The following is a 15,229-nucleotide window of genomic DNA, read 5'->3' on the forward strand; positions in this document are numbered from 1 at the left end:
AAAGAAAATGTATATTATGTTAAGTCCTCGCGTAAATGATTATGCATTGGTTAAAGGAGCCGTTCATTTCATGGTCTAAAATTATGTCAACATTTTCGCCTTTACATTGGATATTTTATTTGTGAACATTTTTAACGAAGAGCCGTTCGGGAGTCATGTGAGCCGGCTCTTTCACCGGAAAGACTCGGAATCCCCATCACTACCGAGCTGCCTGGTGATGCCAGTGCATTTTATGTGAATTTACCGCCATCCTGTGGTGTGAATTGGGATGGCACCTGGTGTAACTGGTGAATGCCACCGGAGTGAACGTTCTGATTGTATCACAGCAAAGAAAAACAAGGAACCGCAGACCATGGACAGCGACACTCCGGGACGCTAAGCTTTTTTTTTATGTCGTAAGCTGCTAGGTTGTTGACATTTGGACGGCCCTGACAATCTATTTTTATAAAGAATTGTAAAAACATAGCAATATATATGAAAAACATTTAATTATTAATATACAGATAATGACAGAAAAGAGAAGTGTGTTGACAGAGAATGCCCTCTTGTGGCTGAAGAAACCCATTACCGAGTATTAGAGTTAGGAATTCTGCCCTCACATGGACAAAACCTCTTTGAATGTGTATGTTTATTTACATCTCTCAACCAGATAGCTATTTCCCAAACCTACAACACCTTTAGAGGACATGTGAAACTCGATTAGTTAAACTGTTTGTCCCAAAAAGACAATTACTATTCATAGAAAGCTACTGATAAAGCTGCTGCTGTTATTTCTGTTTCATCTGTCAGTCTTATAGCAGATCCTAAAAAGAGTCTTCAAAAAGGTCTGGGCAATTCTATCAGTTTCTCTGTCTCCTCTTCAGCGTTTCTTCCAGGTGAACTTCCTCCTTGCCCCCTCCTGGCCTGGCTTCTTCCTCTCTTTTACTCTAGGGTCAGGGGTCAGCAGCCCAGCTGAGGGGGAGAGCAGGGACATTTGTCAAAGAAAAAATAGTAATATGCATCAATGTAACAGCAAAATAGCAGCAAATGTTATTCATTTTTATGTACATTAATTGGATATGACAGATGGCTGAAGGTGTGTTTGACAACACATATTTCTGAGTGCAAGTGTGAATGTATGTGTGACAAAACAGTTTTCGGGGAAAGTGTGTAAATGTGTGTGCGAGTGCGTGGACGCACGTAGCGCCACTACGAACCTTGTCTCATGCTCTCCACCTGACCCTCGGACAGGAAGCTGAGCATGGCACGGGAGATGGCCAGACGCAGCGCCCCTGCCTGGCTGGACCGACCCCCGCCACCTACAGTGCATTGCCCGTCAAACCTCCCCAGCATATCCAGGAAGTGGAAGGGAAACATCAACTGCTCCCTGTTGGGGGAGGGTTGGTTATAAGAGAGAAAGAAGATTGGTTATGGAGGGGAGGAGAGAGAGCGGATGAAGGGTTGATAAGGGCGAGGGTGAGGATGAAGGGTTGATGATGGTATCGGGAGGATGAAGGGTTGTCATGAGAGGATGAAGGGTCGTTGTGAGAGGATGAAGGGTCGTTGTGAGAGGATGAAGGGTCGTTGTGAGAGGATGAAGGGTCGTTGTGAGAGGATGAAGGTTTTATAAGGGCGAGGGTGAGGATGAAGGGTGGATGATGGTATCGGGAGGATGAAGGGTTGTCATGAGAGGATGAAGGGTTGTCATGAGAGGATGAAGGGTTGATGATGGTATCGGGAGGATGAAGGGTTGTTATGAGAGGATGAAGGGTTGATGATGGTATCGGGAGGATGAAGGGTTGTCATGAGAGGATGAAGGGTTGTTGTGAGAGGATGAAGGGTTGTCATGAGAGGATGAAGGGTTTATAAGGGCGAGGGTGAGGATGAAGGGTGGATGATGGTATCGGGAGGATGAAGGGTTGTCATGAGAGGATGAAGGGTTGTTGTGAGAGGATGAAGGGTTGTCATGAGAGGATGAAGGGTCGTTGTGAGAGGATGAAGGGTTTATAAGGGCGAGGGTGAGGATGAAGGGTGGATGATGGTATCGGGAGGATGAAGGGTTGTCATGAGAGGATGAAGGGTTGTTATGAGAGGATGAAGGGTTGATGATGGTTTCGGGAGGATGAAGGGTTGTCATGAGAGGATGAAGAGATGTCATGAGAGGATGAAGGGTTGATGATGGTATCGGGAGGATGAAGGGTTGTTATGAGAGGATGAAGGGTTGTTATGAGAGGATGAAGGGTTGATGATGGTATCGGGAGGATGAAGGGTTGTCATGAGGATGAAGGGTCGTTGTGAGAGGATGAAGGGTTGATGATGGTATCGGGAGGATGAAGGGTTGTCATGAGAGGATGAAGGGTTGTTATGAGAGGATGATGGGTCGTTTTGAGAGAATGAAGGGTCGTTATGAAAGAGGCAATGACATGGAGGACAACAGAAAGCGTAGGTTAGCAGTGTGGACACGGAGACAGCTGTGGTTGACAGCACTGGCCCATTGTGCTGGGTGAAGGGCGGTGTTGTGTGTGTACAGTCATGTAAGCCCCTGATAGAACCACGCGGCCATTTTCCCACAGCTTAGCAGTCACTCTTCTGACTCAGCAGGAAGAGCTGCCGTGTTTTTGTGTGTGTTTTCTGGCCCACGTCCCAGCAGGCTAAATGACTGCTGACACAGTCAAACCACCGTTTCTTCTTCTCCATTAGTCCCGTCTCAGTCTGTCTTCAGCCCGGGAGATAACAGCCCAAAACACACACACGCGCACGCACACACACGCTCGCTCGCTCGCTCTCTCTCTTCTCTCTCTCTGACCCAGTCAACTGTGTAATTAACTCTGCTATGTCCCAAATAAATAAAAAAGAGGCTATAACGCCGTGAAGTGCAACAGAAAGCTGCTTTTCAACAGTTTTTTGTTTGAGCAAGTGCAGGGAGCTAGGCCTGCATCTTAAGAAGAAGGTGAGGAGGAGAAGAACGGGTGAGAAGAAAAGCCTCATTTATGAATGGCTCAGGAGAAGAACGTCGTTTCGAAAGAAGCAGGTGGACAAAATGCTAACAGGGGCTTCTAGATAACTGTCTTCATCTGTATCAGGCTCAAACTATGGGCTATAAGTGTTGGTGGACATGTGATGTTTTATTATTAGAGGGGAAGTCAGAGGAGACGGCGTGGATCCTCTGGGAAGACAGTCTACCAACCGGTCCTGCAGAACAGGGAAGTAGTGTAGGTAGTCTCTTCCATTGATGCTGATGGAACCTGAGCCGCAGTCTCTCAGCAGAACAGTACATGTAGCCGTCTTCCTCCTTCCTGGATAAAACACACACATTGGTTTTTACTAACAAGGCGAGTGGGTGGGGAGTTCTATCTCACTATGAAGCCCTGGCTGACTAATCCCCCGTGGTTTGCCGTCTCAATTCAACTGAAACTACAGTGAAGCTGACTTGTGTTGCAGTCAACTACTCGAGAGACTAATCCCACTAAATTCTCGAAAAAGTCTTATTGATTGCTCGTTCACCATCTGCGGTGCTGTAGGCCACTCCGTTCTCGTCGTACTGCAGCGGCGCCACCTGCTGCTTGGAGGACTGTATCTCCAGCTGTTTGCGGTAGCGCTGGACAAAGTCCTTCTCTGACAAACAGTTCGGCAGCGACAGGAGCCTCTCCATCAGCTGGATGAACCGTGCATACTGGTAGGGGAAGACATTTCACATTCACATCTGCACCACTGAACAGAAGCACTTATGGAAGGTGTATACATCGTAACATAGCACAGCATCAGCATCTCAGTAGCAGACTTGCTAGAATTAGTTCATGAACGCCGCAGTTTCGGGGGAGTGAGAGGACTGTGGAATTCATTTTAAATGAAAGGTTTTGGAAAGTCTATGAAAATGGGCTGTGACTCGGCTGTCCTAGATTCAAAGGGAAACTGGTTCCACCATTGGGGTGTAAAGACAGAGACAAAGAGCCCGGGTTGGGGTGCTGGTTTTGAGGTGGGAGGGGGTGGTGCCCTTGCTGCTGTGTAGGCGCGATGGTGTTGTAATGGATGGGAGCTTCAACTGGAAGTCAGCGGAGTGAGTGGAGGGGTTACATGGGAGAAGTTGGGAAGGTCGTAAAGCCTCGTGACCAATTTAGGGTCAGAATAGCGGTTTCTATATTAATGGTGTCTCTCTCCGTTTAGTGTTGAAACAGCGACCTCCTGTGGTGGCTAGGTGAACTGCATCGTATCAGTCATACTGTATTACAGTGGTATTCAAATCTGGCCCTCGAAGCCAGTTCCACTCCATTTTTCCAGTGCAACCCCCTAATCGGGGACTTAGCCTTCTGTTCTACCTCATTATTAATTGTACCCACCTGGTGTCCCTGGTCTAAATAAGCCCTTCATTAGGGGGTTCGAATCTGTCTTCAAGGGCCAGATTTGAATACCACTGACCTAGGATGTCCAGCGATTGGAGGCAAGCCCCGGGTGCGAACCCCAGGCATGTTAGTGCAGGTTTGATGACATTAAAGGTGTTCTTACATCGTGGTCTGAAATGGTCTCCACCAACAACTCCTCCAACTCCTCTTTCAGTAACCAACGGCTCCCCACCAGAGAGCTGGGGAGAAACACATGCCATTATAAGCCTTCACCGGTGAACCGGTTGAATGCCCGGTGAAAGAGGCACACTCACATCGGCTTGGTGTCCTGCGGGACGGGACCCTCGGAAAGCAGAAGGACCTGCTGCTTCTCTGCTGCCAGGACTTTAGCCACCGTGTCCTGGACGAGACAGGAGACAGGCAGAATAACGCACCCGTGAGATTCATCAAGACGCGATGTAAGACCCGGCGGCTCATGAGGCTTTTAATCGCCACAGTCGCATCGATGCATATTAGCGTTGCGTCAACAAAACGAAGTGACAGAACAGAGTGCGCCGTGTGTACTGACAAGCAGGCATGAGAGGGAGAGGGGGAGGTAGGGAGAGGGGGAGGTAGGGAGAGAGGGGGAGGTAGGGAGAGAGGACTCACCATTATAAAACCAGATTCCATCTTTCCCCTCATCCCTGGCTGAATTTAATTGGCTGAGGAAATTGAATTGGTGAGCACTTGGGCTATGTCCCCCCCCCCGCCCCTCCCACACCTCACACCCCGCTTCCCTCTGAGGAGGTGCCACGCGGGGAGAGAGAGAGAGAGAGAGAGCTTGCTAGCCCCCGTCCGCGGGCACGCTTGTCTAAATTGGCATCGCACCCACAAGCTTGGCGTTAGACTGTCAAGCGTGGTGTGATAGGGTGGGGCTTCTGGAGGCCGAGCCGGGCAGGGCAGGCAGGATGGCATTCTGGTCACGTCCCCAAGGCAGACCCCCCCCCACACACACACACTACCCCCCCTACCCACAACCCCCCTCTCCGCAGCCTGGGTGAGAACTCATTTCCCTGTCCATTATTCAGCAGATGTTTGTTTAATTCCTTCTTGATAGAGTGGAGTCTAATCCGCTAACACTCCGCCACAGAGAGGGAGAGCGGTGGAGGGGGAAAAGCAAACATCAACCCAAAACCAATTTTTGTCACAAAAAAAAAAAAAAAAAAACAAGTAATAGAAAATCTGTAGGAAAACAAATTCTAAAGAGAGAGGGTTAGGGGTTAGAGGAGAAGGGCTTTGAGTTACACATTTGTGAACACTGGGCCCCTACAATGGCGGACAATGATTTACGTTCAGAGGCCTGGATGATATAGAAGAGGGTAGAAGAAGAGCGAGTGCAATGATCTAGTCTATTTCAGAGACGGCCTGTCAGAGAGAGAAATACAGTGACTGACAAATGAATGCCTCAGACCGGATAATTTTATACTAAACACTTTCCCCGACTCACTCACAGTTCTACAGATTCAATAAGCAGTATAAAGCATCCTGTTCAGCATGGTGATGGGATGGCTTCACTAGCCCTTATACAGCAATGCTCTGAGGAATCTGACAGTCAACTCCTCTGGTTGAACAGACCACAGTCCTGCTGTACTTGACAGGGGGCTAAACCCACCAGAGAACTGAACCAGGAAGCCCCATCCCTATGTGTGTGTGTGTGTGTGTGTGTGTGTGTGTGTGTGTGTGTGTGTGTGTCTAGTAGATAAATACTGTACGGTACATGTAAGAGGATGCTGATTAGTTAATTAGTTAACACTGCAACATAAGACTGTTATCGTTTCCGTCAACCAAAATGCAGTGCAGTGAGAGTGCACCCCCCTCCCCAGGAAACAGAAAGAGCATCTCATTCCATGCCCTTTAAAAGGAATAACCCCTCTTGGAGAAGGACAGACAGAGAAAGAGAGAAACGAGACAAAGAGATAGAGACGAACAGAGACAACCAGGGAGACACAAAGAAACAGAGAGAGGGACAAAATAAAGAGACAGAATATCTTCCCATCCACATGACAGACAGCCCTCCCTCTCAGACAGTCTGACATCCTATTTAAACCAACAGCAGGGGGCCAGGGCTGCTGCAGGGCATTTTGGGGGAGGGGGCGGTCGACCAGAGGACAAAACACTGCCAGGTTACACACACCCACACATACACACGCACACACACCCACACACAGACACACACATACAAACACAGACAGACAGACAGACACACATACAAACACCTCTTATGTAATGGAGAAACATATCTCTCATCCAAGGTCAAATCATGAGAATAGAGGAGGGAAAAGATCCAGAGTGAAATAGAGATGATGATTAAGCCACGTGGGTAGAGGTGGCAGGCTGCTGGCTGGTTTCTCCAGGGACCCTCTACCTCTCTGGGTAGAACCCCAGGGTAGAGCAGCTCTTATCCAGGCACAAAGCCTGACTAGCAGCCGTGGAAAGTCATCTGGCCAGGCCTGAAACATGATTTAGGACGGGGGACAGAGGAGCCAGTCACAGACACAGTCACGGCTCCTGTCGGTCCGCACCTTCCTCAACCCACACCCTCCTCCCCACAGCAAGGCCCCTCTCGCCCCAGAAAACACAGCTCTACTCTACCGTACACAGGCCTTTACATCGCAATTGGTCATTGGTGGCACCATGTGAACAATTTAGAAAGACAGGTGGAGCATGAGAGAGAGACGGACTGTTAGGAACAATGCAGGGAGAGAGGTAGAAATACTGGACAGAGAGGTAGAAATACTGGACAGAGAGGTAGAAATACTGGACAGAGAGGTAGAAATACTGGACAGAGAGGTAGAAATAGAGGGGTAGAGACAGAGAGACATAACAAGGAAGTGAGAGACCTGATGACAGGGAGGGATGAAAGGGAGGGATGACAGGGAGGGATGACAGGGAGGGGGATTTGGTAACAACTTGTGTCTTAGAGAGCAAATCATTTTAGCAAAATTATATGGAAAATGGTTGAATATTTGAAGTAGCCATGTGTTCTTTTACATGCTTATACATACATACATAGAAACAACACGTGTGACATCACAGCACCCCCCCCCCCAAACAAGACCAGTACTCACATGCATCAGAGAGTAGTAGGACTGCTTTCCTGTGTAGAACAGGAAGTGGAAAGGCCGTCCGTCTGCACCCCATTGGACCGCTAGAGGATGAGAGAGAGATGTTTAGACAATAGAGTGTTAAATGAATCACTGCCAGGATGTGCCCCTGCTGGTGACGGGGTGAAAGTGCAGCTCACAGAGGAAAATGACAGCAAGAGTAAAACAGTCAGACTTCACAACAATCTGCTAGGAATATATTTAGAAGGGCATACCTTGCTGTTTTGGAAAGATTTCATCTGGATGCTGAAAGAAAACAGGTGAAGAGATTAAATCACTTGAGTATTTCATTACATGTCAACAATAGACAGACCAGGAAATGGAACCCCTCATATTTACCGAAAACGACGGAAGGCGGCGGAATAAACAGCCTCAGATCATCTCTAAAAGTCCAGAAGGATTTGTATATGCACGCTTTACCTCAGATAACATCCAAAGCTTCTATTGGTTTCTGCAACGGCCTGCCTGTTTGTGTTCTACGTTATTAGGCCTACTGGATTGGACACCAAGTATTCAGCTCCCTCCTAAGCATTATTGGAATTACATTTTAACTGTCCGGGTAGAAACTCTGGTCTTACCTTCATCAGTGGTCTGGCTCTCTTGTCAAAAAGCCCAGAGGGAAACAGGTATGCAATGCTTCTCTGGAACAGAAAGAATATGTGAAATATCATTATCACTACTACAGAGATCCACAGTGAGAAACCTTTAGTTGAAACCTGGTCCACGTTCTGTATGCTCAGAACGGGCAGACATGGTGTGAGCAGCCAGGCTACCCAACAGGCAAGACTTTTGGGAGAGTTCAGATCTGAGCTAAAGGAAACTTCTAGAGAACAACAGTGAAAGTTAGTGGGGCGAACAAACAGAATGCCAGCTGACAGGAACCAGAGGACAGACTGGAGTCACCGGTTCACCCTGGGTTCACCCACACACACCCACACATCTCCTTGTGAAGTCAGCAGAGTGGAGCCAGGTCATTAGCACTGCTACAGATGGCCCTCCTGTCGACAGGGAAGTGTGTGTGTGCGTGCGTGCATGTGTGTGTGTGTGTGTGGTGGGGGGGGGCAGGTAGTGTCCATCCTGCCACTCTCCTCCAGCCAGTCTGTTCATCCCTCATCCCTCTTTAACTTGTTTTCCTCCTTCACTCTGTCTGCTCAATTAAAACACAGAACAGGTGCTAGAAGGAGGGAGCAGGAAGACTGTCAAGACCAGAGGATCAGAGAGACACACAGACAGAGAAAGGAGACAGAGTGGGGGAGAGGGAGAGAGCGGGAGGAGAGAGAGAGAGAGAGAGAGAGCGGGAGGAGAGAGAGAGAGAGCGGGAGGAGAGAGAGAGAGAGAGAGCGGGAGGAGAGAGAGCGGGAGGAGAGAGAGCGGGAGGAGAGAGAGCGGGAGGAGAGAGAGCGGGAGGAGAGAGAGAGAGAGCGGGAGGAGAGAGAGCGGGAGGAGAGAGAGAGAGAGAGAGAGAGAGAGAGCGGGAGGAGAGAGAGAGAGAGAGCGGGAGGAGAGAGAGAGAGAGAGCGGGAGGAGAGAGAGAGAGAGAGAGAGAGAGCGGGAGGAGAGAGAGAGAGAGAGAGAGCGGGAGGAGAGAGAGAGCGGGAGGAGAGAGAGAGCGGGAGGAGAGAGAGAGCGGGAGGAGAGAGAGAGAGAGAGAGCGGGAGGAGAGAGAGAGCGGGAGGAGAGAGAGAGCGGGAGGAGAGAGAGAGCGGGAGGAGAGAGAGAGCGGGAGGAGAGAGAGCGAGAGAGCGGGAGGAGAGAGAGAGAGAGAGCGGGAGGAGAGAGAGAGCAGAGCTGGGGACAGCCAGGTGAGGAAGAAGGTAAAATCAGAAGACAGGGGGAGGAGAAAGGAACGCTGTGCCAGATGAAGGCAACACCTGTTCCTGTTCCGTTTCATACTCTGGACTGCAATATGGCATAGCCCCCAGGGAGAGACAGACATAGAGAGAGGCCTTCTCCCTGCCACGTATTTGTCCGTGTTGTTCACAGCACTGACTCTAGATTCTCCACTCTGTCTAAACTTCATCAATGTCAAAGACAGAGAAAGAGAGACCGAAAGAGAAAGACGGAGAGAGACCAAGAGAGAGGGGAAAGATACGTTTTTTTGCACACAGATTTTTCAGGGATCTAGTCCAGACTAAAAATGTGACCAGAAAAGTTCATCCAAAGTACAGCAACATGTAGCCTCCCGGTTCCAGTGTGTAGACTGTTCATGCTAACTTTAATTATGTTAGTCTCAGATAACATGACCTCTTCAGATTTTAATTACATAAGAAATGACAATATAAGTCTCATGGTACATTTTGATCACAAGACATTTACCTAAACCTGTGATTGTAACATTCTTAAGTCAACTTTATCTTAGACTAATGTATTTTACCCAATAAGAATGCTAAGAACAGTCTTATTCACAGCAACAACCTGGAAGCAATAGGGGCTAATGGTCTTGCTGAGGGAGATTCCAATTGCAGCGGTTAATAGTGGAAATGGTTTCACATCATTATCATTGCCTGTGTGCACTACTGTTATTCTACACATACTTCCACAATGTAAGTAACTTCAATCGCCATGTTTAGTCTATTGAATTGGCAGAACGACAGGGCTTTTCACTCTGTCTGCTCCGGGGATTGAACCAGCAACCTTTATGTCACGGACCAACCGCCCCATATGGAGACATCTAGTGAAATGCTGCAGTGCCCTTGCACAGCCTTCACATCACGCCACCTTGAAAATAAATGGAGAACACATTGGATTTCTCACTTATGAACACACCCTACTCCATGTGTTTTAAAACATCTTTCTCCCTCCCAGTGCTATTACTCTTTTCAGGCACTTCTGGCAACCGTGGAAGCTGTGAATCATTTCAAAGAAGACTCTACCAACTTTGCAGAACACTTAGGGCAACATTTATCTTATTTTTTGTTAAAACCGTTCAAGCTAAGTACATTTGGTTGGGAGTCATTGATGGGGACTCTGTATTTCAAGCCATGAGACTGTAGAAGTGTGTGCTTTGTGATCAATAACGATCATAGAGAAATAAAAATGAGAGAGTTGAGACCTTCCCCTCTTTAACATGGACAACTTGTCACTTCCAAAGTGTCGTTTTCCTCTGTAATAAGTGCATCACGAAGGTCACAGAAAGGGGAGACTGAGAGGACGGATCCAGCACAGGCCCAGGTGAGGCACTTGTATTACGAAACGGTTTAATCCACTAAACCTGTACGGTTTAATCCACTAAACCTGTACGGTTTAATCCACTAAACCTGTACGGTTTAATCCACTAAACCTGTACGGTTTAATCCACTAAACCTGTACGGTTTAATCCACTAAACCTGTACGGTTTAATCCACTAAACCTGTACGGTTTAATCCACTAAACCTGTACGGTTTAATCCACTAAACCTGTACGGTTTAATCCACTAAACCTGTACGGTTTAATCCACTAAACCTGTACGGTTTAATCCACTAAACCTGTACGGTTTAATCCACTAAACCTGTACGGTTTAATCCACTAAACCTGTACGGTTTAATCCACTAAACCAGTGGATTTTTAGGGGCTCCCTGGTGATGAGGGGGTCACAAACAGTCTAGGCTTGGGTCTGGACAATGCCGCTAGCTGACAAGTGGACTGTGAGCGAAAAGCTTATCTCAGTCCTCAACTCTGAATGCATACATTTTTCTCTACAGTTTCATCTCAAATTGCGAACACTTCCATCATTTGGACAGGAGGGATTCACACCAAACGGGCAAAAGCCACAACTGCCCGTTTCTTTTCCTGCTCTCCACCTCGTGCGCTCTTCATCGGAAACCTTCACGTCACTTCCTTTTGCACAGCACACCGCTAACAGCTCTGTCCGTTAGACAGGAAGAGGGTTAGAGGCCGCCGGGAAGTGAAGAATCATGGGAAATCAAACTAAGTGAGCTTACCGGCTCTAATGCGCTCCCTCTTTGTAATGAATAAAACATGGGAAATGTGTGCGAGCGTGTGTTTGGATATTAGGCGTTGCTAATACAGTAGACACATCACATTACACAGTTCCGTTAGCTACTTCTAGTCAGTCTGTCTAATCAGCTCCACCAGATGCTACTCTCCTCTCCCACACGTGTGGAGTGAGATCAGAGGGTTCTCAACTCCTGGAAGGGGAACCAGGCTAAAATGGCGATATAAATACCATAAACTCACAGAACTATGTAAAAGAAAACAACGTGTCTACTCTAAAGAAGTTGGCGTCTATCTATCTATCTAAACACAGCCGAGGCCAAATACATCAGATTTGAGTTTGTCTCATTTGAATTAGTCTCAACCTGATAGGACGCAGAGGGTCTGCTTTAATGGACGCCACTCTAACGACCTGCGTGTTCATTCTTGACCTGCGTGTTCATTCTTCTCCAGTTTTTCCAACAACCTTCTATTGACCTTGAAGGACAAAATCAGCATTCACACAAGGTCAAATCATTGAGCTTCCACACAAGGCGGGTGGTGTGCAAAATCAGTGGACTTTCTTACGTCAATGTCCTGCTGGGTGAAGGTCTCTGGGTCCTCTCCCATAATGTTGGCTAGATGTCTCTTCCCAATGTTGTACTCCTCCACCTGCTTCTTGATGAACTCCTCTGAGAACTTCTCTGGGCCTGCTGCAGCCAGGTTCTTCCTGTGGAGCGCAGAGCTCACACACAGCTGCCTGGACAGCACCTTGGGGGGAGCGGGTATCAACCAATTAGATTTAATACTGTCTTGGGGAACGATCAGCGAAGATGTCCATTCCATAAGACTGTTTAACAACTTGAAAAATGAAAAACATCAGCGCGTACCTGTTTATATATGCTTTGGTGAAGTAGAACTATCTACCATTTGTTTGTTTGTTTCTTGGCTCAAAGACGTGGGCCATTTAAATCAGGGGTGCGTTAAATATTGTCTGGTTGTCACAAGTTGTCCATTCAGATATAAGAATTGGTTTCACATTAGAACTTCTGCATGGAATCTGGTTCAGGACATCAGTTAAGCTATAAGGGTATTTACAGACAGTTTGGGAAGAACATTATCCACATGCATTGACCACATCTTCACTAAAGCTGCAGAAAAAAAAACTGTTCAAAAGCAAAATCACAACCATCACGCCCAAAGAATGTAGGAGTAATCGCAATTTAGCAGCAGAAAGGTATGCCATCAGACAAAACATTCTGCGTGAAAACTGTGTGAAGGTTTGTTGTATGTAATGAGGGATAATCAAATGGCTTCATCCAGTTATGGATAAGCATTCCTCAATTAAAAACAAAGTCGGTTAGTGCTGTCAAATCCCCCTAAATACAGGTGGAAGTAAAGAAAATGGCAGACAGGGATGACTCACAGGAAAAAGCAATTACGTCTGGCTGTACAGAAAACTGTCAAAAGTAGTACAAATTGAGAAATCATGCATTAGAAAAAAAAATGATATGCTGTATTAGTCAAAGATTAAAATTTCAAAGAAAATTCACTGGATTACATTTTTACATTTGCAGACGTTTAAACTGAGATAGATACTTAATTGAGGCAAATAGCTCATTAATAGCAAAACACCTTTGACACTGCCAAATTCTTAAAATACTTTTGGTTGGCAAACTTAGACATGCTAACAATAAATACTGAGCATGCTTAACGGGCAAAATAACAAAAGACCAACACTGTTGTTTATACATTTGCGAAGTAAGTGTGGAAGAGGTGAAAACATTATTGCTGTGGATCAGAAAAGACAAACCACTTGGTATCCGCAACCTGGATGGTAAAACACTGTGGCTGAAAGAAGACCACATTGCCAAGCCTTCATCTTTAATCTAAGCCTAGAGCAATGTGTCTTCCCCACAACATAAAAGGAAGCCAAAGTCATTCTGCTATTCCAAAAACAGCAAACCACACTCAAATGTGGTTTTGGATAGCCGACCAATGCCTGTCACGCTTAGTACATTGTAGCAAAAAGTACAACAAACAGTTTCCAAATGCCTACACTGAGGACTGCCCACTGAAGGGCATTGAAGGCTCCGCCCTGACACAGAGGACTGAAGACTGCCCACTGAAGGGCATTGAAGGCTCCGCCCTGGCACAGAGGACTGAAGACTGCCCACTGAAGGGCATTGAAGGCTCCGCCCTGACACAGAGGACTGAAGTCTGCCCACTGAAGGGCATTGAAGGCTCCGCCCTGACACAGAGGACTGAAGACTGCCCACTGAAGGGCATTGAAGGCTCCGCCCTGGCACAGAGGACTGAAGACTGCCCACTGAAGGGCATTGAAGGCTCCGCCCTGACACAGAGGACTGAAGTCTGCCCACTGAAGGGCATTGAAGGCTCCGCCCTGAAACAGAGGACTGAAGACTGCCCACTGAAGGGCATTGAAGGCTCCGCCCTGACACAGAGGACTGAAGACTGCCCACTGAAGGGCAATGAAGGCTCCGCCCTGACACAGAGGACTGAAGACTGCCCACTGAAGGGCATTGAAGGCTCCGCCCTGACACAGAGGACTGAAGACTGCCCACTGAAGGGCAATGAAGGCTCCGCCCTGACACAGAGGACTGAAGACTGCCCACTGAAGGGCAATGAAGGCTCCGCCCTGACAATGAGGACTGCCCACTGAAGGGCATTGAAGGCTCCACCCTGACACAGAGGACTGAAGACTGCAGAAGGAGAGTGGAAAGAACAAGATTGAGGTAATTGCATTCTTAGAATTCAATACAGGACTTTAATAAAAATTCATTGCCAATATGATATCTGAAAATAGATTACTGAACTTCACTGACTGTACAGTAAAATATATGACTCAAACTCTTAACAGCTCCAGTTAGTTCTAGATTAAGGAACTACAAAATCACTGAAGTGACTGTATTAAAACAAAGAATTTCAGCAAACAAAGAATTGCACACATAACACATGGAAAAAATATGTACAAAGGCAGTGGTGACATTTTTCCCTTCATTTTGCAAGTACACATGTGAAAACAGGTATACTTGAGATATTGGTCTAGTACAGTTCAATACAGAATTCTACCCCAGTAGTCTCGATGAGCAGTTCTTATGCTAAGGTAAAATATAAAGACCGTTAGGTGAGGAGATAATGACAAGAAAACCTCACATTACGGCGTCAATGTTTTCTGACTTGGCTTCAATTCAAGTACGAAAACGTCTAGCAAGCTGGGTAACTTATGTATAAACTGGCTGACAACTCTAAAGGCACTGACAGTACACTGGAGCTAGTTGACAGGTAATGCAGTTAACAAGCCAGCTAACTCAAGGACAACACAATCCCTTCTGCTATGCAGCTCGTTCAACCTCGTTGTAATCAACTCGTGAAATAACTAGAACATGTTAAATTACAATATTGGCTTTACCTGGCGCGTAAAATTATACGACGTTTTGTTTAAACTGCCGCAGCGAGTTCCGCATTTCAAAAGAATAGAACCCACGGTTCTTCCCGTGGAGGCTGCCATGTTGGATTACCGACGCTCTAGCGGAAACCGGAAGTACGTCGAAAGAAGACGCTAAAAAGATTCCTGCACAAATCAACGCATTAACAATGCGTCCTTTAATGCAATTTAATACAAAATATATATATCTTGCTATATTTGGATACAAAGTATTTCATTGTAAAACAATAGACAAACGATGAATTGAAGTGTTATTTATTGATATGGTAAAACGATTCTGGTCAGTGTTTCCCCGTAGGTAGAAAACAGCTAATTTACAACTGTTCAAATGGGCCCCAACATACTGAAATAATGGTAAAGAGCAATTACTCTGAGCTACTGTAGCT

The 15,229-nt window shown here is 46.7% G+C and overlaps 1 protein-coding gene across 2 annotated transcripts; it reads right to left on the reverse strand.

Annotated features, from left to right (window-relative positions):
* Positions 1–469: 469 nt before the first annotated feature.
* On the reverse strand, positions 470–14,938 carry mrps9 (mitochondrial ribosomal protein S9). 2 transcript variants are annotated; one of them, XM_010886271.3, is made up of 12 exons: positions 14,808–14,902; positions 12,265–12,456; positions 11,963–12,145; positions 8,041–8,103; positions 7,678–7,708; positions 7,427–7,506; positions 4,634–4,719; positions 4,483–4,558; positions 3,484–3,652; positions 3,167–3,275; positions 1,197–1,366; positions 470–951 (listed from the first exon to the last, which is right to left on the reverse strand). In XM_010886271.3, exons 3-12 carry the CDS (start codon positions 12,002–12,004, stop codon positions 860–862), a joined length of 918 nt encoding a protein of 305 aa, XP_010884573.1. In that variant the 5' UTR covers positions 12,005–12,145; positions 12,265–12,456; positions 14,808–14,902; the 3' UTR covers positions 470–859. The 2 variants fall into 2 exon arrangements, with proteins under 2 accessions (XP_010884573.1, XP_010884572.1); XM_010886270.4 differs by lacking the exon at positions 12,265–12,456 and having other exon boundaries at positions 14,808–14,938.
* Between the last annotated feature and the right edge of the window lie 291 nt (positions 14,939–15,229).

Source organism: Esox lucius, chromosome 22 (genome assembly GCF_011004845.1).
Source record: "Esox lucius isolate fEsoLuc1 chromosome 22, fEsoLuc1.pri, whole genome shotgun sequence".
Taxonomy (NCBI): domain Eukaryota; kingdom Metazoa; phylum Chordata; class Actinopteri; order Esociformes; family Esocidae; genus Esox; species Esox lucius.

Excerpts from the sequence above, each read along its gene's own strand:
- mrps9 (XM_010886270.4), bottom strand. The coding sequence starts at position 14,906 with ATGGCAGCCTCCACGGGAAGAACCGTGGGTTCTATTCTTTTGAAATGC. Across the intron at positions 7,507-7,677 it reads AATCTTTCCAAAACAGCAAG|CGGTCCAATGGGGTGCAGAC; the intron begins GTATGCCCTTCT and ends CTCATCCTCTAG. Across the intron at positions 4,720-7,426 it reads CCTACTACTCTCTGATGCAT|GACACGGTGGCTAAAGTCCT; the intron begins GTGAGTACTGGT and ends TGTCTCGTCCAG.